Source organism: Melospiza melodia, unplaced genomic scaffold (assembly GCF_035770615.1).
Source record: "Melospiza melodia melodia isolate bMelMel2 unplaced genomic scaffold, bMelMel2.pri scaffold_37, whole genome shotgun sequence".
Taxonomy (NCBI): domain Eukaryota; kingdom Metazoa; phylum Chordata; class Aves; order Passeriformes; family Passerellidae; genus Melospiza; species Melospiza melodia.
This window is the reverse complement of record NW_026948690.1, coordinates 4,876,570-4,897,984: the sequence shown is the minus strand read 5'-3', so window position 1 is coordinate 4,897,984 and position 21,415 is coordinate 4,876,570. Positions and strand designations below refer to the sequence as shown.

Genomic DNA, 21,415 nt, shown 5'->3' with positions numbered 1-21,415 from the left:
TCACAGATACTAAGCCCAACTGTCACACTATTTCTAATCCAAATGTTTCTCCTCCAAGTTATTCTTCCTCCTTAGAAAACAGTTTGGATTCCCCAGAGCCACCTTGCCCCTCAACCCCAGAAGATCCCCAGGAAAGGATCCAGAAAGAAGCAGTAAAGGAAGGAGACTGGCAAATAGTCTCGAAACTCCTCGTTGCCCCGGTATGTTATGAAAGAAGGAGGCAGAATCCCAGGTATCAGCCATTGGTTTACGGGGAAGTCAAGGATCTCTGTAGGGCAACTAAAGACCATAGGAAGGACTTACCTTGTTTTAATGGACTAATGAGGGCCATGTTTACAGCACATTTCTCAACCTCATATGATTTAAAATGTATTAGGACCATGTTGTTGTCTCCTACAGAATACACCCTGTGGGAAGGGGGATGGAAGTGTTTATTAAATCAATTAATAGCAGACTATGCTAATAATGAGGTAAGGGCGGAATTGACAAACAATCATCCAGCTGGAGAAGGACAACACAGCCTACCAGATGACCAAGCAGCAGGTGTCCTGAGAGAAGTATTGGATGATATCAAAGAGATGGCTTTGCAAGCTTTAATCCAGGTATCGGATGGTAGCACCCCCAATGTGGACTGCCTTGAGTGGCTGCAGCTAAAGCTTTAGGACAATCAGACCATCTTGGGTGCCTGTTAAGTAAGCAAACCAATGCTACTCCCTCACATTGAGTGGCCTGCTCTCAGACATAGACACCATCAAACATGCCACCTTGCAGAACAGCGATAGAGTTTTTATTCTGCGCACATGGGCATGGCTGTGTAGACACTGAGGGCATGTGTTGCATGAACCTCTCCATCCACAGCGAGTCAATCCACAAGAGCATTCAGGTACTGAAGGAAGGGTTGAAGAAGCTTCAAGTGGAAAACAAAGATTGGTTCAATAAACTCTTCCAATCCTGAGGACTAAAGGGTTGGATGATGTCTATCTAAAACAGGACTATTCATTCTCTTAGTGGTTGTTGTTGTGTTGTTAATTGTCCAATTTTGTTTGGATGCTTTTAGAAAGTATCACAAAATTCTTTCAGTTCCATCTTTGTTGTACAAGAGAAAAGGGGGAAGATACCCAACACAGGATCGTCATGGACTCCTTGGACGAGAGAACTGGAGGCCAGGATGGCACAAAAACCTCTCAGAGACTCAGTGTCGGAAGAAAAATCCATAAAAGTACCTAAAATTATACTTAAATCCATAAAGTACCATAAAAACCTTGAGTATCTCAAAGTGTAATTAGCCCTACTGAGTGTCAGTGCAAAGCTCGCAAGGGACTCGTTAAACCAGATAATTGGGGCCATGATTGTAAAACCTCTCACAGAGTCTCTATCAAAAGGGAAACACCAAGTACCTTAAAATAACTGAAGTACCCTGTAGTATTAATGAGCCCCACTGAGTGTTGTTACTGACAAAGCCTCTCCAGGGACTAAGTACAGCAGATAATTGGAGGCCAGGATGGCAGAGATATCTCAGAGACTCAAGGCAATAGCCAAACCCAAAGTCCTTTCAAAATCCTGCAGTCCCTACAGGGAGCATTCAGGAGCCCCCAGGGCCATTCCTGAGCAAGGCTCCCCAGGGACTCCTTCCAGCAGATCCTTGAGGCCACTGAGATGTGGCCTAGGGGGGATGCTGAGGGCAGGATAAGGGGCTGACAGTGCCCAGCCTGGCTGGGGCTGTGCCAGGAGGCCCCAGTGCCTCAGGACAAGGTGTCTCTTCCCAGGCCTTGGTGGCACAGACCCTGCTGTGCCCCAGGGCACCAAGACTTGGCTTCTCTTTGTCCCCACCTGTCATCACTGCCTCCAGTTCTCTGCTCTGCCAGGGGCCTGGGGACGCTTTCTCAGTGGTGTCCCCCAGTGGGACGCATTAAAAGTCCAAGAAACTTTGGAGTTGGATTCTGACTTGGAGTTCTGGAGAGGTTTCTTCAGCAGCCTCTCAGGGACTGATGTTCAGGGCCTGAGCACAAAGCCCCAGAGGCTCATTAAAGTCCTGGTGCTGTGTCTGTGCTGCTGAGCTGGGCTGGGCTCCTGGCACAAAGGCAGCTCCTGGTAACCAAGAAGAGCTTCAAAAGCACATTTCTCTTGATGAGCAGCTCTTCTTCCAGCCCAGCAGGGCTGGGGCACTGCCTGCAGCCACCCTGGGCACAGCACAGAGGCACAGAGAGCTTCAATCAGTCAGGGATGGGAAGGTGCTGAGAAGTGCCTGGGACAGAATCTCTGCCAGCCCTTGGCACAGGAACCTCTGGCTGCAGGACAATGCAGCTGCAGCTCCTGGAGCCATCTCCTAAAGCTGAAACATCGCAATGCCTAGAGACCCTGTGAGTACTACTTTGGGTATTTCTGGTGCAGGGGAGGTGAAATGCTCGTGAAGGTCTAAAATGCTGAGGGGTTCTGATCAGTCATACAATATTTCCAAGATAATGATTTTGGCAAAAAAAGGACATGTCCTAATACTTTTTACTCAGTTTCCTACTAGTGGAGATTGGCAGGGAGGAGAGATAAATATTAAAGGTTGATTATGATTTTTGACAAATACCTGAGACATCTGAACTGTTACTTTAAGTGATCAATAAGTTCACAGAGATTTGTGGTCTGTGAGTGCTGGCAAGGAGTGATCAGGTACAGGGAAACACCTGCAGGAGGGAAATCTCCAGGAAGCAAAAGGAAGATCAGGCAAGGAGAGAAAACAATACCCAGAGATGCTGTGGCAGGGAGAGTTTAGAGATGTGCACAGGATCCCCTCCAGTGCAGCCCCTCCCTCTGAACAAGCCCCCTCCCTCCTGTGCCCCCAGCCAAGCCTCTGCTCTCAGGGCTGGGGCTTCAAGGCCTGCAGCCCTTCCTTTGCAGGCAGAGCTGCAGCAGAGCTGTGGGGCAGCTCTGCAGCCCCGGGCCCAGTTCCCTCTGCAGAGAACAGGGCTGGGAGCAGCTGCCCAGCCCTGGGGGCTCTGGAGGGGTCACAGCTGGCTCAGGATGATGCTGTCCCCAGTGCCCAGCTCTGGGCAATGCTGTCAGTGCAGCCAGGGAAGGAGCTGCATCTTCCTCCATCCAATGCCATCATAAGGACACTTGGAAGTGTCCCTGAGATCTCAGTCCAAGCTGGGAGCTTCAATCCAGGGTGCAAACGTGTCCTAGAGCATCTCTGAGTTATGAGATTGATGGGGAAAGGCAGAGGTGTTGTGACACAGAAAATGCTGCTGGGTTGGTGAAATGAGCAAAGTGAGTCCTTGGCTACAAATGTGGAGCTGGGCTGTGGTGGATGCATCTGCTCTCAGCAGTAGGTGGTGGCATTCTAAGGGAAGCATAAGAATGTGCTCACCTTCCACCTGAGAAAGTTTAAAGCCCAAAGAAACTCTGAACAGGTCAGAATGACAGACCATCTCTCCTCAGTCTGCATTCATCACCTTGACCCAGGGAACTCACTCTGTTCTCCCTGAGGGCCTCAGACACTCTTATGGTTTGATATCCAAAACTACCAGCAGAGACATGGGGGGAGCTTATGAAGAAAACCTCAGAACTCTTAAAAATTAAAGACAATGTCTGTGTGTTACAGAGGAGGATGTATGGGAAATGGCCTTGATTTTGTTTACAGGTACCTCCCCAAAGTCTTTACTGTCCTTTCTCCATGAACAGGTCCCAATGTGCAGCCCCAGCAAATGTCCAACAGCAGCTCCATCAGGCATTTCCTCCTGCTGGCATTGGCAGACACGCGGCAGCTGCAGCTCCTGCACTTCTGCCTCTTGCTGGGCATCTCCCTGGCTGCCCTCCTGGCCAACGGCCTCATCATCAGCACCGTAGCCTGCGGCCACCACCTGCACACGCCCATGTTCTTCTTCCTGCTCAACCTGGCCCTCACTGACCTGGGCTCCATCTGCACCACTGTCCCCAAAGCCATGCACAATTCCCTCTGGGATACCAGGAACATCTCCTACACTGGATGTGCTGCCCAAGTCTTTCTGATTTTTTTTTTCTTGCAACAGAGCTTTCCCTTCTGACCATCATGTGCTATGACCGCTACGTTTCCATCTGCAAACCCCTGCACTACGGGACCCTCCTGGGCAGCAGAGCTTGTGCCCACATGGCAGCAGCTGCCTGGGCCAGTGGCTTTCTCTATTCGCTGCTGCACACAGCCAATACATTTTCCCTGCCCCTGTGCCATGGCAATGCCCTGGGCCAGTTCTTCTGTGAAATCCCACAGATCCTAAAGCTCTCCTGCTCCAAATCCCAACTAAGGGAAGTGGGACTTCTTGCTGTCAGTGCCTGTCTGGTATTTGGCTGTTTTGTGTTCATTGTTTTCTCCTATGTGCAGATCTTCAGAGCTGTGCTGAGGATCCCCTCTGAGCAGGGACGGCACAAAGCCTTTTCCACCTGCCTCCCTCACCTGGGTGTGCTGTCCCTGTTTATCAGCACAGCCACATTTGCCTATTTGAAGCCTCCCAACATTTCCTCCCCATCCCTGGATCTGGCCCTGTCAGTTCTGTACTCGGTGGTGCCTCCAGCCCTGAACCCCCTCATCTACAGCCTGAGGAACCAGGAGCTCAAGGCTGCAGTGTGGACACTGATGACTGCATGCTTTCATAAACATTAAACTGCTGGGCAATATCTGCATATGACTTGTAATCAAAGTCATCTTCACTACTTCTTTTTTGCTTAAGTGTGGAGGTTCTTTTCCTTTGTTTTATGTTTAAATATAGTCCAGAAAAAATGTCGTTGTTTCTGCCATTTCCCTTTTTTTTTCTCTCTCCAACTTGCCTGTGGCCACAGACTATGTCAATGAGGGGCTGCACTCTGGGCGACTTTAAAGTAAATAAAGGAACTCCCAGCCAAGTTTTCTGCAGAGATGCCCTTTTGTTGCCTTCTCTGGAGCTGCAGCAGCAATGTCTGTGTGCAGAGCTGGGGGCAGATCAGGGCTGGCACAGTAGCAGTGCCCAGCAGCAGCAGCACTTGGTGTTGCCAGTGCTGCTGCCGTGGCCCTGCCCCGCTGCCCTGGTGGCCCTGGTGTCTCTGCAGGGCCTGAGTGCTCTCAGGGCCGGGCACAGCCCTGGGGGTGGCAGTGCCAGGGCTGCAGCAGGGACAGGCCATGGGCACTGCTGGGGCAGCGCTGATGCCTCAGCCCAGGGCCTGGGGGCTCCAGGCTCCTTGCCCAGGCTCTCTCAAGAACACACCCAGGCCAATGCTCAGCACAGAAAAGCCCCGTGAAGAGCCCCAGGCTGGCCGTGGGCAGGCTGAGGGCAAACAGCATGGCTGGGGCTCTGCAAGGGCCCTGGGGCAGATGGGAAGGAACAGCATAGCAGGGGCTGATCCATCCCCAGTGCGCTGCACAGCCCAGGGCAGCGTCCCAGAGCATCCTCATGGAGCTGCCAACAACATCCCTCCTCTGCAGCCCTGGCCTCTCCCCCAGCTCACACAGGTGCCCCATCCTTGCAGGCACAGACACGGCAGCACTGGCTCAGCAGCCCCTGTTTGCATTGCACACAGCAGGGGGAGCACCCCCATGGTGTTGGTGTCGGGACATGAACCTGAGTGAGCACAAATGCCATCAGCCCCTGGGGCCACTGCAGACGCTGTTGCTCAGAGCCAGGGCTGCCCGACAGCCACCCCCAAACTGCCCTGAGCATTTCCTCTGCTTCACATTTGCTTTCTTTACTCTTCCTGATACAAATTTCTTCTAATTCCCCACCCCAGGGGACCCAGAACTCGACACAGCACTCGAGGTGCTGCCCAACCAGTGCCCAGCACAGGGGAACAATCCCTGCCCTGCTCCTGCTGGCCACACCATTCCTGATCCAGGCCAGGAGCCATTGGCCTTCTTGCCCACCTGGCCACATTGCTGCCTCATGTCCAGCCTGCTGTCCATCAGTCCCTGCAGGTCCTTTTCTGCCTGGCTGCTGTCCAGTCACTCTGTCCCCAGCCTGTAGTGCTGCAGGGGTTGTTGTGGCCAAAGTGCAGGACCCGGCACTTGGACTTGTTAAACCTCCCCTTGTTGGATTTGGGCCCTGGATCCAGCTTGTCCAGGGCCCTGTGCAGAGCCCTCCTACCTCCATCCTCCATCAGATACACACTCACACCCAGTTTGGTGTCATCTGCAGATTTGCTGATGTTGGACACAATCCCCTCATCCAGACCATTCCATGCAGACATTGGAATCCACGCTGGCTGGCTCTGATCCCTCGGCCATCCTGTGGGTGCCCTGTGATGGCACTCAGGGTGATCTGTTCCAAAACCTTGCCAGGCACCCAGGGCAGGCTGACAGGCCTGGAGTTCCCCAGATCCTCCTTCCAGCCTTTCTTGTGTATGGGCTCACACTGGCACCTCCAGTCCCCTGGGACCTCCCTGCTGAGCCAGCACTGATGGTAAATAATGGAGAGCAGCCTGGGGAGCTCATCCACCAGCTCCCACATCCCCCTGGGATGGATCTCATCTCCTCCTAGAGACACCTGTGAGCATCTGAGTGGCTGAGCAGGTCCCCAGCTGCTTCCTTCTGGATTACAGGGGCTGTTCTGCTCCCTGTGCCCTTCCACCAGCTCAGGAGAATACTTTTCTTGAGGACAACTTGACTTATTCTTGAAAACTGAGGCAAAGAAGGGGTTAAGTACCTCAGCCTTTCCCTCATATTTGGTAACCACATCTCCCCTAATAATGAATGGAGATTGTCCTTGTACCTTGTTTTGCCATTAATGTACTTATAGAAACACTTTTATTATTCTTCACAGATGTGGCCTGGTTAAGTCTTAAGCTTTCACCTGTCTAATTTTCATTTTGCATGAGCTAACAAATCCTTAAACATATCCTGAGATACCTACCTCTCTGTCCGAAGGTAATGCACGTTCTGTTTTGTCCCAAGTTCCTGCAAAAGGCCCATCACATACAGAATGTCACCTGTTGGCTAAAGCACGCCTCAGAGGAGGAAAATACAAGAGTCTATAAATTAAAAGAGGGAAAGCAAGCTAGGAAAGTAAAAGAAGAAGAGGCTGGGAAGGCTAACAAAAATTGGGACCTCCTTGACCACTTACTTCACCCTACCCTTGCAGTACCTCAAATCCTTCCTCCAATTCTTCTTGCTGTGGACCCAATTCCTCCTCCTCTCCCAGCTGTCATTCCTTTACCACCTCCTAACCCAGTTATACCTCCAACACCTTCCCCTAAACCCTCTCCTTACTCTCTTTACCCTTCACTACTGTTCCCTTACCTCTGCCATCTCATGCACCCCTTATTCACCAGCAAGTTCCGGCTCTGCCTCCCCCAGCACAAATGAGAAGCCAAACAACATCTCAGAATCTCATGCCCAAGAGTGAAGTTAACCAGTCAGCCTCCACAGCTGATGTTGTAACACCCGGTCCAAAGTGGGTAAAGTGGAAAAATTGTTCCCCCTCAGAGAAGTTCCCATGTGCAGGGTGGCCAGTGAGATTGGATTTGTAAATGCTCCCTTGACTGCATCCAAATTTTGAAATTTTAAGAAAGAAGTTCAAAATTTAGTGGAAGACCCAGTAGGAATAGCAAATCAAATTAATCCATTTTTAGCCCCCAATATTTATATATGGGGAGAATTGAACTCCACCTTTAACATCCTGTTTTCCCCAGAAAAGACTCGATTAATAAGAACTGCAGGAATGAAAATTTGGGAGCAAGGAAACCAACCCAGGCCCCCAGGTGACAAAAAAAAATGCCTTTACTGGAGCCTGACTGGGACCCTAATCAAGAAGAGGGGAGAAGGAACATGAGAGATTACAGGTCCCTGATGACCAGAGGGATGAAAGAATCAGTCCCTAGAGAGAGTAATACCAGGTTAGGGTTTGACGGCACCCAGGGAAAAGATGAGACCCCAGCACCATGGCTTAATAGGCTAAAGCAAAACTTCCAGATTTACTCTAATGTTGACCCAGACAGCCCAGAAGGCCAATCTTGGGTTCCCTGCAGTCGGGGATGACCCCAAGAATCCTTTTTTCTCAGCCTGATGTTTCTAAGAAGGAGTCTGAATTCTTCGGCTCTGGTTTCCAAGGTTGTTTATTGTTTCTTATCTATAACATTTTTTCTCTGGCCTGCCAAGATGTTTTTAGCAGGTCAGACAGAGGCACACTCCCCATCCCAGGGCTGGTGTCTACATTTTATACTATGAACTACGTGTACTTTATTTATCATTATTTCCCAATACCTATCACCTATGTTAGACAGTCTACTTCTACTCTAAACCAATTCTAAAATGCCACCATCACCAAGAACATGGAGACTAAGAAGAAGAAGGAAGAAGAACAGGACAACATCCACGTCCCTCCATCTTGCCTCCTAGACCTCTATATAAAAATCCCCAAAATACCATTTTATACCCTCTGACAGATTCATTATCATTCTACTTAAATGTTGTGACTTGTAATTCTTCATACAAAGGTGGTAATTTGCTCCATGGGTTAAGATCAAAATCCCAGGCGTCTTTGGCTTCCTGCCAGGACTCCCCAGCCCGCTGCCAGGGATCCCCAGCCCCCTGCCAGGGGCACATGTCCTCCAGGGCACCCAGAGGTGTGTCCTGGGTTCCGACAGGCCAAGTCCTTCTCAAGATACAATTTGTCACTACATCCTGGCAAGATATCAGATGAAAGTTAGAAAGAATAGAGGACTGGCAGGAAAAAAGTATTAATGAACTGCTGTGAGAAGCCATAAGAGTGTATATAGAAAGAGAAGAAGAAAAGACAAAAAATAAAAATTAAAATGATGGTAGCCCTAGCCAGAGAAAGTGTGGGAGCCAACGAATACAGGCCAGTAGAACCACTTAGAAGGGACAAAGGTTTTATTGGACCAAAATAATTGGAGAAGAGTACTGTATATCTAGGAAAGGGAAAATATAGAAAACACCAGTAGGAGAAATGTCCTGTAAGGTATTCAAAAGTAAAACATCCAGTAGCTAGACGGATCCCTAGGGAGCCCAATAAATACTGGTCCATTGGGAGGAAAGAAATGGGGTGTATCTACCAGGAAGGATCTAAATTCCATGAGTGTACTGGAAAAGGAATAAACCCAGTCTAGGGAGTGAGAGAAGTACCCAGGTACTGGGAATTTCCAATGACTATCACTGATGCTTCCTGGAAAGCTCCAGAAAACCTGGTTTGGATATGTGGGAATGTGGCTTACACTGAATTACCCAGGGAGTGGAGCAGCACTTGCACTATTGGAATTATTAAACCGTCATTTTTCTTACTCCCAAAAGAGTATGGATCGAACCTAGGGGTCCCAGTATGTGATGATTTGAACAAATCTAGCTGACCAAAAAGAAACAGAATTGAAATTGAAGGATCACAGACATGAAAAAACACACTATGGACCCCCCAGGAAATAATTTGCACTTATGGACCAGTGACCAAGGCTCAAGATGGGTCCTGGGGACACCGGACCCCAATTTATACGGGGTTAAATCAGATTCTGAGATTACAAGCAGTACTCGAGATGGTATCGAACTGAGCCTCTCTAGCTTTAGACCCCATAAATGACCAACTATCCCAGACTAGAACTGTGGTGTATCAAATGAGACTAGCAGTAGATTATTTACTAGCCCATGAAGGAAGCACATGTGGAAAATTTAACTCCTCGAGTGCTGATTAGAAATGGATTACCGCAGTGAATTAATTAGAAATATCTCAAAGGAAATCTGGAAGTTAGCTTATGTTGGAACACAAGAGTGGACCCCTACATTCGATACCAGCTAGTGGGACAATTTCTGGTCATTAAAAGGAAACTGGTGGGAAAAAAAACCTTTTTCATCTATGTGAAATTGCTGGTTGGATCCTCCTACCTTGCATGCTCCCCTGTATAATCTGAGTTGTAACATCTGCTGTACAAGCAAGTTTAACGATACCAAAAGAGCTTAATAAAAAAGAAGTAAAAGTAATCATGATATTGAATGATCAAGAACGTGAAGATGCCAAGCAAATTTACAACCAGTATTAAAAATTGTACTTCAAGAAGAAGTAATTGCTGAATGATGCAGGCTTGAGCCCAATCGAACAATTAGAGGGGGAAATAGTAGAGAATCGATTATAAAGGAGTTGATATAAAGTTCATTGTTAAAGGAGTTAATATAAAGTTCCAATGTTAGTTATAGATTGTTTGTTGAATGTTTAATAGTTATGTCAAGTTCCAATGCTAGTTAAAGGATTTATAATTATGTAAATCCCCTCAGTGTCAGGTGTCACCCCCACTGCTCCTGTCAGCGTTCAGAAGCACATAATCATGAGAATGATTCTATGCAGGTGCTTTTATTGAAGAGCTCTGGGTGTCAGGGGTACAAACCCAAATCTGTCTCCGACATGCATTCAGGATGAACATGTTTTTACATTCAATCCTTATATAACTTTCTTGTTAATTATTAAACTTATATTCTTCTATTGTATACATAGATTTCAGCCAAGCATGGCTCCTCGTGACGTCCCCCCTCAAACATCTAACATAGTTTCTCATGATTTTTCTTATGATTATACAATAATTATATTTAATTACTAAACAATCATCACATTGAACAATTATATCATTTATCATATATTGCTTAAGTAAATGCAATTTCACATGATCTGGCAAACACAAAGCCTAACATTTTCAGAGTCTATTTTTCACATTTTTCTCGGGCCCTCCAAAGTCTAACTTCTTTCTACTTCCCCGAATTTTATGATTTTAAAACCTTATACTATCACTCCCACTCTCATCTAAGATGTTGAACCACCCGACACCATAAAGAAGAGGACTGTGTCACATAATAACCAAATATGAAAATCCCATAAGACCAGGAAGAAAAGAATGACCTAACAAAAACCCCTAGAACAATGACCCACCATGCAAATGAAGAATTAAAATAGCACCTCTTACCAGAGAAAACATAATACAACATCAGGACCGTGGTCAGAGCTTTTTGCCTTTGTCACCCTAACCAGAACAGGCCAAAAGCAGCACAGGGACCATGGACCTGAAACCAGCAGTGCCTACCCAGAGACTCTTGAAAGGAGAGAAAACCCAGCCAAGCCGGGCCTTGCCCAGCACTGCAGTTCCCTGCTCAGAGCCTTGGGCTCCCTGCAATCCTGGCCTCAAGGATCTGCTCTCACCAGGCCCTGGGCAGCCTTGGGCACTCCCTGCCCTCACTGGGGCCCAGCCATGCTCCAAGGCACTTGGAGTTTTGCTGCTGACTCCTTGAGCAGCTTCTCCATCCTTCTCTGTGTGCCTGAGGCTCCTGGAGCCAGCCCCAAATCCAGCGTGGAGCTGATTAAAATACAGAAAGCCCTCAGGAGCTCTTTGTCTCCCTTCCATTGTCTTCCAGTCTCCAGGGCTTGTGCAGGGATTGGAGTCAGTTTGGAGTTCTCTTCAGGAGGGAGATTCCAAAGTGCACATAAGGATTTTTGGTTTTAGTCAAGGAAATATTTTTTTATTTTTATTTCAGAGAAGAGGGGACAGAAGCATTCCTCAGGTGATCTTGATGCTGAATGTCTCCTTAGGAGGTCTGGGCAGGGAGAAGAATGAGCCCCTTGCAGGCTGAGCCTGTTTGGACAAGCTGTTTCTCACCTCAAACCTCACCATATCTCACATCACAAAACATGAAAAAAATTTAAGCATTTTTCTTCTAAATAAAATTTAATTAAGTAACAAAATTATATTTATATTATTCTAATTATGATAGTATTATTCAATATTTTACTACCTAATTTTTATATTTATATTTAAAAATCAATACAATTTTAGCAAACAAAAAAATTATTTCTCATTAGTTCAAAGTAAACACAATACCGTTCATTAATTAATTAAGCTTTATTGGCTATTTATTTCTTCCTCTTTATGGTAACTAATAATATTTGTAGTCCTTTTGGCACCATTTTTATAAACTTTTTCTCTAATAGGGTCAAGGGGCGGCACTTTGGGGTCCATGGAGACATTTCTGGGGCCCAAATGGGGCAGTTTTGGGTATGGGGAGGGAATTCAGAGAGAACTTGAGGGTCTGGAGGACACTTGGGGGAGCCGGGTGGGCACTTGGAGGGGCACTCAGGGATTCTGAGGGACAGTTCGGAGTGCGGGGAAGCACTTGGGGGTCAAGGAGGGCCCTTGGAGGTCAGGGAGGGGAATTTGGGGCCCTTCGGGATCCGGGCGGGCCCTTGGGGGACTCCAACGGGGCGCTCAGGGGAGCAGGGGGTGATGGGAATTGTAAGCACGGGTATCGAAGGGTTAAACGGGGTCGCGGAGCATCACGGGAGTTCTAGGCGCAGCTGCAATGGCTCTCGGTGAGGCACGGAGCATGATGGGAGCTGTAGTCCCGGAAGTTGTTCAAACACGATGTTTGGGGGTCCAGGAAGGCTCTTGGGGCACACTTCTGTGTCCAAGCCGCGACTTGACGACCTTGGGGGAACTTAAATGGTTTGGGAGCACTTGCAAGGATCTCTGGGTGTTCCAACCGGGCTTCTTAGAGCGCGGGACACGGCAGGATTTTTTGGCACGGGACTGTGTTCTGAGGGGCTCTGGGGCCGCGGGAGATGAGAGGAAATGAATTCCCAGAAGTGGCTGTACCGGGCATCTGTGGGGTTGGGAGCACTCAGGGGATCCGGGGACGCTTTTGTCCGAAATGGGCGCTGAGGGGGCACTGAAGGATACTGGAGGGTCTGGTGGACACTTAGGGAACATATGGGGGCGGATCCCGCGGTTCTGTGGAGCGCGGGACCTGACGGGCTTGTAGTCCCGGCTGCAACAGTGCTATAACCGGCCACGGTGCATGATGGGAGTTGTAGTCAAAAATAAAAGATGGCGTCCATCGGGGTACCGCCCCCAGGCCCAGATCTCTGGCGCTGATAGGCTGCTGGAAGTGATGGGCGGGAGCCTCGGCAAATGGTTTGTGGAGGAGGAGGGAACAACCCATGCACCAGCCTCCACTCCATCCCAGTACAGCCCATTTCAACCCAAGTAGAACCCAGTACAAACCCAGTATCCCTCCAATCCCTCCAGGTACAGCCCAGTCCCTCCCAATACGCCTGAGTTTCTTCCCTGTCCCTTTCAGATTCCCCCCAATGTCATGCACAGGATGCACCAGTGTCCCCAGCCTTCCCCGCAATGTCCCTAGTGTCCCCAGTATCGCTAAGTATCACTCCCAGTATATCCTGGTACCTTCCAGTATGTCCCAGTGTACCCTCAGTGTCCATCCCAATCCACCCAGATTCCCCCTCAGCATTCCTTGAGTCCCCAGTTTGCCCCAGTCCTCCCCAGTGTCACTCCCAGTATGTCCTAGTGTCTCCCACAGTGTTCCCAGCGTTCCCCAGTATGTCCCAGTCCTCCCCAGTGTTTCCAAGGTCAGTTTCATTTCTCATGGTGGCCGTGGCAGCCAAACCCAGCAGTGGGGTCAGTGCAGTGCCCATGGCCACAGCCCCTTGCAGGGGCCCAGTGCAGCTTGGGCTGATGATCCACCCTCACAGCTGGCCCAGGGCAGCTCTGCAGTGCCTTCGGTGGCACCTGGGGCTGGCACACACCTGAGCAGTGTGTCTGTTTGCACTGGCGAAACTCAGCAGTTTCAGATTACTTTTAAAAACCCCAAAAAATGTGAAAACCCCTCTTAGGCTGGATGCAGCCAGCTCTCCAAGCACAGCAGGGCCCAGGGCAGTGAGGACAGACAGGATGGGGCTGGGCAATGAGGAGCAAGGTTGTCCAAACTGGGTCAGAGCTCCAGGCACAGCTTCTGTGAGCAGGCCAGAGCTGCTGAGGGGAGACCCTGGGTCAATATCAATCACAGAATTCTGCAACCAGATCTGCTCCAAAGAGAAATAAAATAAAATACTTCCTTTAAAATAGGAATGTGTATTTTTTACAAGGTGTTTGAAATCTTTCTCCATAACAGGACTTTGATAATTTTAATGACACTCTCGGGGCTTTGCTGTTGTTTACGTCAGACTCAGTCCCTGAGAGTGTCTTCAAAAAACTTCTCAAGAACTCAAAGTTAAATTTAAACTCCAAAATTTCTTGAAGTTTTAATGGCTCCCACTGAGGAAACGACTGAGCAAGTGTCCCCAGGTTCCAGTTAGAGCAGAACGCTGGAGGAGGTGATGACAGCTGGGGACAAACAAGGCAAAGGTGTCTCTGGTGCTGAGCAAAGCTGGATGTGTTTGAGGAATGCAAAGGGCCAAGGCCTGAGCCCCAGGCCCTGGCCAGGCAGATCCCATCCCTCCCTCCTTGCTCAGGGCTCTTGCCGGGATGGGCAGTGGCATGTGGGGATGCGCAATGCCAAGGGCAGGAGCATGGGGCGGCCCCTGCCAGGCTGCTGAGCAGGGACAAGGAGGCCATGAGGCCCCAGCCCTGCAAGGGTCACTTGTCTCCTGCTCCTGCCTCAGGCCCAGGCCCAGCAGCCATGGCCAAAGTGCTGCCCAAGTTGGCTCTGGCAGGGCCAACTGGTAGAATTACATGTCCATGTGAGATTGAGGGTTATGCCTCCTAGACCTCAGGCCTGAATAAATGATACCCTCTGAAATAGCAAATGAGTGTTAAGGAGCCTTATTCTGATATTTAAGAGATTTGCTGACAGCGGGGCCTCATAGAAGCAAGGAGTCAGCTGTGACACTGTGCAAACTCATGGAACAAAGGGTCCATGGTGACACAGCAGAACCCCATGGAACCAAAATCCATTTTGGCACATTGGGGCCACATTGAACCAATGGCCTGTTGTGATACTGCGGATCCAAGGAGACCATTGTGACCTGAGAAATCTCTTGGAACCAAGGGGCCATTGTGACACAGCAAGGCCTGGTGGAACCATGGGTCCATTGTGACACTGCAGAACCTCACGGAACCAAGGTGACCGTGTCCTACTGCAGAACCTCATGGAACAAAGGGTCCATGGTGACACTGCAGAACCAAGGAGACTGCTGCTGGCAGTGTGAGAGCTCATGGAACCACAAGTCCATTGTGACACAGCTAGGCCTCGTGGAGGCAAGGGGCCACTGTGACACTGCAGATCCAAGGAGACTGTGGAGAGTATTATTAATAATTGGTTAGCTGAGAAAGGCCATACTGACATAATGCCGCTGGTTAAGCTGAAGGAGAAAATTCAGCAGTCAGCAAGCTGAAAGGAAAAGTCAGCTGTGACCTTGCTGCAACATGAGGATGGGGAGTAGAGATTAGTCCTGAATATATCCTAAGAATATGTAGAAAGTATCAAAAGTAGAACCATAGGAATGTAGAAGTAGGCGTAGGTGCTGATATGTAACTGACCAATCCTGAGCTCAACTTTTGCAATATGTATGAAGCTCATTATTAACTGTATTTAACCCGCCGTACTGATCAATAAAATCGAGCCTGTGATGATCAAATTGATGTCCTGGTTCCCTTCCGTCGACAAATGGTGGAGAATGCGGGCATAACCGAATCTCTGCCCTTTTTCTCGGATTAAAAGGAAAAGGTATTACGCCACAGTCGAGGAAGTTGGGTTTGGGTCCCTGCAGCCGGGACGGTGCCGGAATTTGAAGCACCCTTGATGGTCACAACTGCGAATCAAGCCAATACGTGTCGCAGGAGCCTGGAGAGCTGCAACAGCGCGCGCTGATTAATAGGTATGAATAGGCAAGCGGCATATGATTTATTTACCGCCTATTTAGAGCGGCGTGGGATAAAAGTGATAGATTTAAAAAAGGAGTTACCAGGGTTATTAGCTTATGGCCATGCTAAGGGTATCTTTTCTAATCCTCATACAGTTCATGAGCTAGCAGAGTGGAAGAAGTTTGGGGAAATATTGTAGGATACAGTACTAGACGATGATAAGTCAGCAAAGAAATTCGGGAAGTTATGGCGGGTGGTGTATAACACGTTACTTCAGCAGGTCTCTGAGAGAAAGGCAGCAGAAAGGGCAGCAGAAGCTCATAAGAGGATATAGGGTATGGTCGTGAAGATGATCCCCTGGCACCTTCTGTAACTAAGGTACTTATGCCTAAGAGTCCCCAGCAAAGTGGTGTGGAGGATTTTCCTATAGGCGCAGTGGAACCGTCTGCACCTTTTCTGTCAGAGGGGGAGGGCGAGTCGGATGGTGGGGGTAAGAGCAAACCAGCTTTGCCTCCGCCACCAGCTTCAGGCGGGTTGGAAGGTGGGGGTGGGAGCAAGCCAGCTTCGCCTCCGCCGCTACCCCTCAGCGAGCCGGCTCCGGTTACGGCTCCGGCGAGGGGGCGTTTCCCCCGCGCGAGCCAGCTCCGGCGGGGGGGTTGCTTCCCCCGCGTGAGCTGACTCCGCTTGAGTCGGCTCCGGTTTCAATGTCAGCTCCAGCGGGGCTTCCCCCGCGCGAGCCAGCCTCTGCTTCACTGCCCCCCCCCGCGCGAAACCTCGGTGTCTGCACCGAAGCGCCAGCAGCATAGCACCCTTAAAGAGTCTGATCCCGTCCCAGGGGCGCACCGTGATCCATGGGGGGAGATGGCTAAACAGAGGAGGGAAGCTTGGGCTGCTTTGGCAAAAGAAGTAATGCAAATGGGGGATGGTGAAGCGGTGGAAATAGCTTCTAGTCTTGCATGTCCAGTTACATACACACCACAGTATGATGCACAGGGGAACCTTACGCATAATATAGCAGAATATACTCCCTTAGATTGGAAGCTGTTAACTCAGCTATGTTCTACGGTTAGTCAGTTTGGAGTAAAAAGTGAACCTGTTAGGCAAATGTTAGATTATCTTTTTAATACTCAGATTTTATGTCCTAATGATTTAAGAGGAATAGTTTGGTTGATATTCACTCAGCATCAGCAGTTATTGTTTAATGCACATGACCCATTACATGGAGTAACAGTAAAGGAGCTGATGGGCTTAGAGGCATTTTTAGGTACAGAGGCACAGATGATATCGGGAGCTGATAAACTTAGAGAGTCTATGTGGTTAGTGTGTGCTGCAATAGATATGGTTAAAGAGCCAGGAGGGTTACCAGCTTATATGGGCATTAAACAAGGTAGGGAAGAATCATTTGGAAATTTTATTGATAGAACAGCTACTGCTATAGATCGGGCTGGTGTTGCAGGGCGCTATTGAAGCAGTGTGCCTTGCAAAATAGCAGTCCAGCAACCCAAAGAGTGTTAGCTACTTTAGGGGCAAATTGGACTATTGAGGAAGCATTAGAGCGAATGGCATTAATGCCAACAGCTTCACAGGCATTTATAGCAGAAGCCTTAAACGAATTAGGATTAGGGTTGCAAAAGCATAGTCTACTCAAAATCAGGTGTTAGCTGCTCTTGCTCCTCTCCAAAGCGGCTCACTGGCATTCACGCAAGGAGGTTCAAAACCATTCATCAAGTGTGGCAATGAGGGACAGATACAAGTTGCCACCGTGACATCAGAGACACCAGCTGCTGCCATAACATCGCTGCTACCTCCTGTCTGCAACCCGCAACAACAGGGAGCCTCGGCTTGGACTTATCAGCAGCAGTAGACGTCACACTAATGACGAACCGGCCTGAGAGGATACCCACTGGAGTAAAGGGTCCTCTTATATTAAATGGACAAACATGTGGAGCATTATTGCTGGGACGTTCTTCTACAACTATGTTGGGATTATTTGTTTTGCCTGGTGTTATCGATGCGGACTTTACAGGGGAAATACAAATTATGGCTTACACCCTTTATCCTCCGAATAAAATTACAAAAGGAAAACGCATTGCACAATTGGTACCACTGTCACAAATGACATCAGGAATACAATCATTTACTGGGCACGCACGGGATGAAAAAGGTTTTGGCTCTACTGGTGTTACACTTTTAACTGTGGATTTACAAAATAGACCAAAACAAAAGGTTTAAATTACCTATGGGCATCAAAGCATAACCCTTTATGGATTACTGGATACAGGAGCAGATACTAGCATCATTTCTCCAGAAGCATGGCCACAACATTGGCCTCTATTTCCTTCATCAAACATGCTCACAGGAGTGGGAGGATTTACATTGGCAAGCAGGTCACCGTCTTTGTCTGTGTGCATCGAGAATCAACAAATATCTGCTGTGTTTTCAATTGTTCAACTGCCTCCTACAGTTTCCTGCTTAATTGGAAGGGACATTTTAACACAATTGGGAGTGGTGTTAACTAATCAGCACCCTTTGGGCTAATTGCCATTGCTTGGACTTTCCCCATTCCACTCACCTGGAAAACGGATACACCGGTGATGGTTAAGCAATGGCCATTAAAAGGGGAGAGTCTTATGCATGCCCATGAATTGGTACAGGAACAATATACAAAAGGGCACCTACGACTGTCCACAAGCCCTTGGAATACACCTATTTTTGTAATCAAAAAGAAATCAGGGAAATATCGTTTGATACATGATTTGAGGGCTGTAAATGACCAAATGGAACCAATGGGGGCCTTACAGCCTGGTCTTCCAAATCCAGCTATGATTCCAGAACACTGGCCACTTTTAATTATTGACCTAAAGGATTGTTTTTTCACTATTGGCCTGCATCCTGATGACATGAAGAGATTTGCTTTTACTTTACCAGCAATAAATCGTGGGGAACCAGATAAAAGATTTGAATGGACATCTCTTCCGCAGGGCATGCGCAACTCCCCCACTTTATGTCAGCTTTATGTTGATGCTGCATTACAGCCACTACGTCGTAAATGGCCAGCAACTATAATATATCATTACATGGACGATATTTTGTTTGCACAGCAACAGCCATTCTCCTCTTTACAGATTAACACCATTAAAAATACTCTTGCTGCATATTCACTTGTTATTGCTGCAGAGAAAATTCAGACTACAAAGCCCTGGAAATATTTGGGATGGACTTTGACGGATCAAATAGTGATACCACAAAAATTGGAATTACAATTGGACATTAAAACTCTACATGATGCACAGAAGTTTCTGGGAGACTTACAGTGGCTGAAGCCTATTGTGGGAATACCAAATCATTTATTAGAAGCCCTACGGCCTTTGTTAAAAGGCGTGGACCCTACTACTCCTGTACACCTGACAAAGGAGCATCGTCTTGCCTTGCAGCAAATTAGTAATTGTGTACAGCAAGGGTATGTGTCTCGTTGACAACTCGACTACCCCATTGACCTTACTATTTGGAATAGCCCTTACCACTTGCTTGGTGCTATCTCTCAGTTGCAAAAGAAAACGGGGGAGATACGGGTGTTGGAATGGTTATCACCACCACTACAGCACAAGAAAACAATATCTTCAAAAATTGAACAATTGGCTGCATTAATCAAAAAGGGGCGTCTCAGAATTCTTGAAGTGGATGGTAGGGAACCTGCTACTATTAGATTGCCTATGGAAAAAGAAACCTTGGACTGGTACTTGATAAATTCAAAGAATTTACAAGAAGCATTATTGATGTCACGTGCTAAAGTAGAGACTAGTAAATTAGTGCCTAGAGTTTTGCAATGGATGACAGAATGGAACTGGATTACTCGACCTTTGAGAGAAGAAAACCCCATAGAAGGAGCTATTACAGTTTTTACAGATGCAGGAAAGAAATCAAGACGTGCTGCTGTTACCTGGCAAGAAAAAGGACAATGGAAGCATCAACTCCTCACAGCAGACCCTGCAGATAGCTTAAGAACTTTGGAATTGTTAGCAGTAGTATGGGCGGTGTCCAACTTACAGGAGCCTTTAAATGTGGTCACAGACTCTATGTATGTTGCAGGAGTAGTCAAACGAATAGAGGAAGCAGCAATTAAGGAAGTGAATAATAAACGATTGTATGAGTTACTGATACAGTTAAGGAAGGCTTTACGAGAGAGAAATGCAGCGTATTCTGTGATTCATATTAGGAGTCATAAATGGTCTGAAGGTTTAGGAGAAGGGAATGAACGTGCAGATAAATTGGTTACCCTACCCATTGATAATTCTTGTCCTATTGACAAGCACACATTGGCCAGAGAAGCACATAGTAGATATCATAAAAATGCAAGAGGTTTAGCAAAACACTTTGAGCTGAGTTTGTCAGAAGCCAAGGCCATTGTCAGAGCATGTCCAACATGTAGTTATCATAATGGTGGGATAGGTCTAGGCATCGGGGTTAATCGTCGAGGTTTAAAAATAAATGAGAAATGGCAAATGGATGTTACACACATAGTTAGATTCGGTAAGGTCAAGCATGTGCACCACCATAGATACATATAGTCATTACATATGGGCTACGGCTCAGGCAGGAGAGAAAGCTATACAGGTTATCAGATGCCTGTTAAGTTGTGTCGCTGTTATGGGAGTTCCAAAGAGTATCAAAACGGACAATGGTCGAGCTTATGTAAGTGCTAGGGTCCGGAAATTTTTGAATCAGTGGTCTGTTAAGCACGTGACAGGTATTCCACACTCTTCTACTGGACAGGCAATAGTGGAAAGAGCAAACGGTACCCTTAAGCAGTATATTGAAAAACATCAAGATTTGACAGATCCACAAGCATGTTTGGCTAAGGTTTTGTATGTGATTAATCATTTATGCATTTTTGGGGAAGATGATACCCCTCATGCAATGAAACATCATCCGAGGTCAGGTCAGGAAAATACTAAGGAAACAGAGGTCTGGGTTAAGTATAAGAACCCAAGTACAGGATTATGGGAAAAACCTGCAAAAGTATTATATTGGGGTCGGGGGTATCTTTGTGTTTCCTCACCTACAGGACCTTTGTGGGTGCCTGCTAAGTGGACTAAACCTGTTTTTGATGCAGCCTCTGGTGGATCGCCTTACGGAGGAGGACAAGGAGCGGCTGGGGAAGAAACTGCTTCTAGTCCTACAACCACTACTGTTACAATTGAAGGAGTACTCAGAAGCGGTGGAAAGAGCACTGACACGTCACTACCGGACAGCCCAGGAGTTGATTGGTTTTATTGACTCATTATCAACTTTTCGCTTAACAAATCCAGCGAAAGAACATTGTCTTGACTGTCACAATCCACATTGTGCTGTCTGGATAGCTCTACGTTGTAGGGGTTGTGAAAGAACTTTTTGGATAGAACAATCATTATTGTGGGATTTGTGGTGTCACACTTGTGAACACGAGCACACGTGGGGCAAAAGCTGGCAAGATGAATTAAGGAGACAAACAGGGCAAAACGCATATATAGCTTTAAATCTTTATGAGTCTCCTGAACAGAAAATTCTTGCTTATTATCGATGGGAGGTACAATGTATTGTGAATAGAATTAAGGTTCAAAGTAAATCACATATAGTTTCTATAAGGTGTAGGAAATTAGTGCCTTTAACACAGCATTCAATTGTAAGACCCTTCAAAGGGGATCCTGATAGGGCATTAGATTGCTGCATTGACAAGTTGCAAAAATTGAGTTTGCAAGTGGCAAGACCGGTAAAATCAAGAGCAGCAAGATTGAAGACAGATAAGAAAAAGAAGACAAAAATGGAACGGTCTCATTTGAATAAGGATATCAGTGATTGCTAA

At 47.5% G+C, this 21,415-nt stretch overlaps 1 protein-coding gene across 1 annotated transcript in view; it reads left to right on the top strand.

The window, feature by feature from the left end:
• The first annotated feature begins 4,024 nt into the window (after window positions 1–4,024).
• The window catches only part of LOC134434472 (olfactory receptor 14J1-like), a 92,386-nt gene continuing 74,995 nt past the window's right edge, over window positions 4,025–21,415 (top strand). The window contains exon 1 of the mRNA XM_063183125.1: window positions 4,025–4,604. Within this exon, the coding sequence (XP_063039195.1) occupies window positions 4,040–4,604 (565 nt within the window). The 5' untranslated portion in view covers window positions 4,025–4,039. The remainder of the gene's footprint in view (window positions 4,605–21,415) is intronic.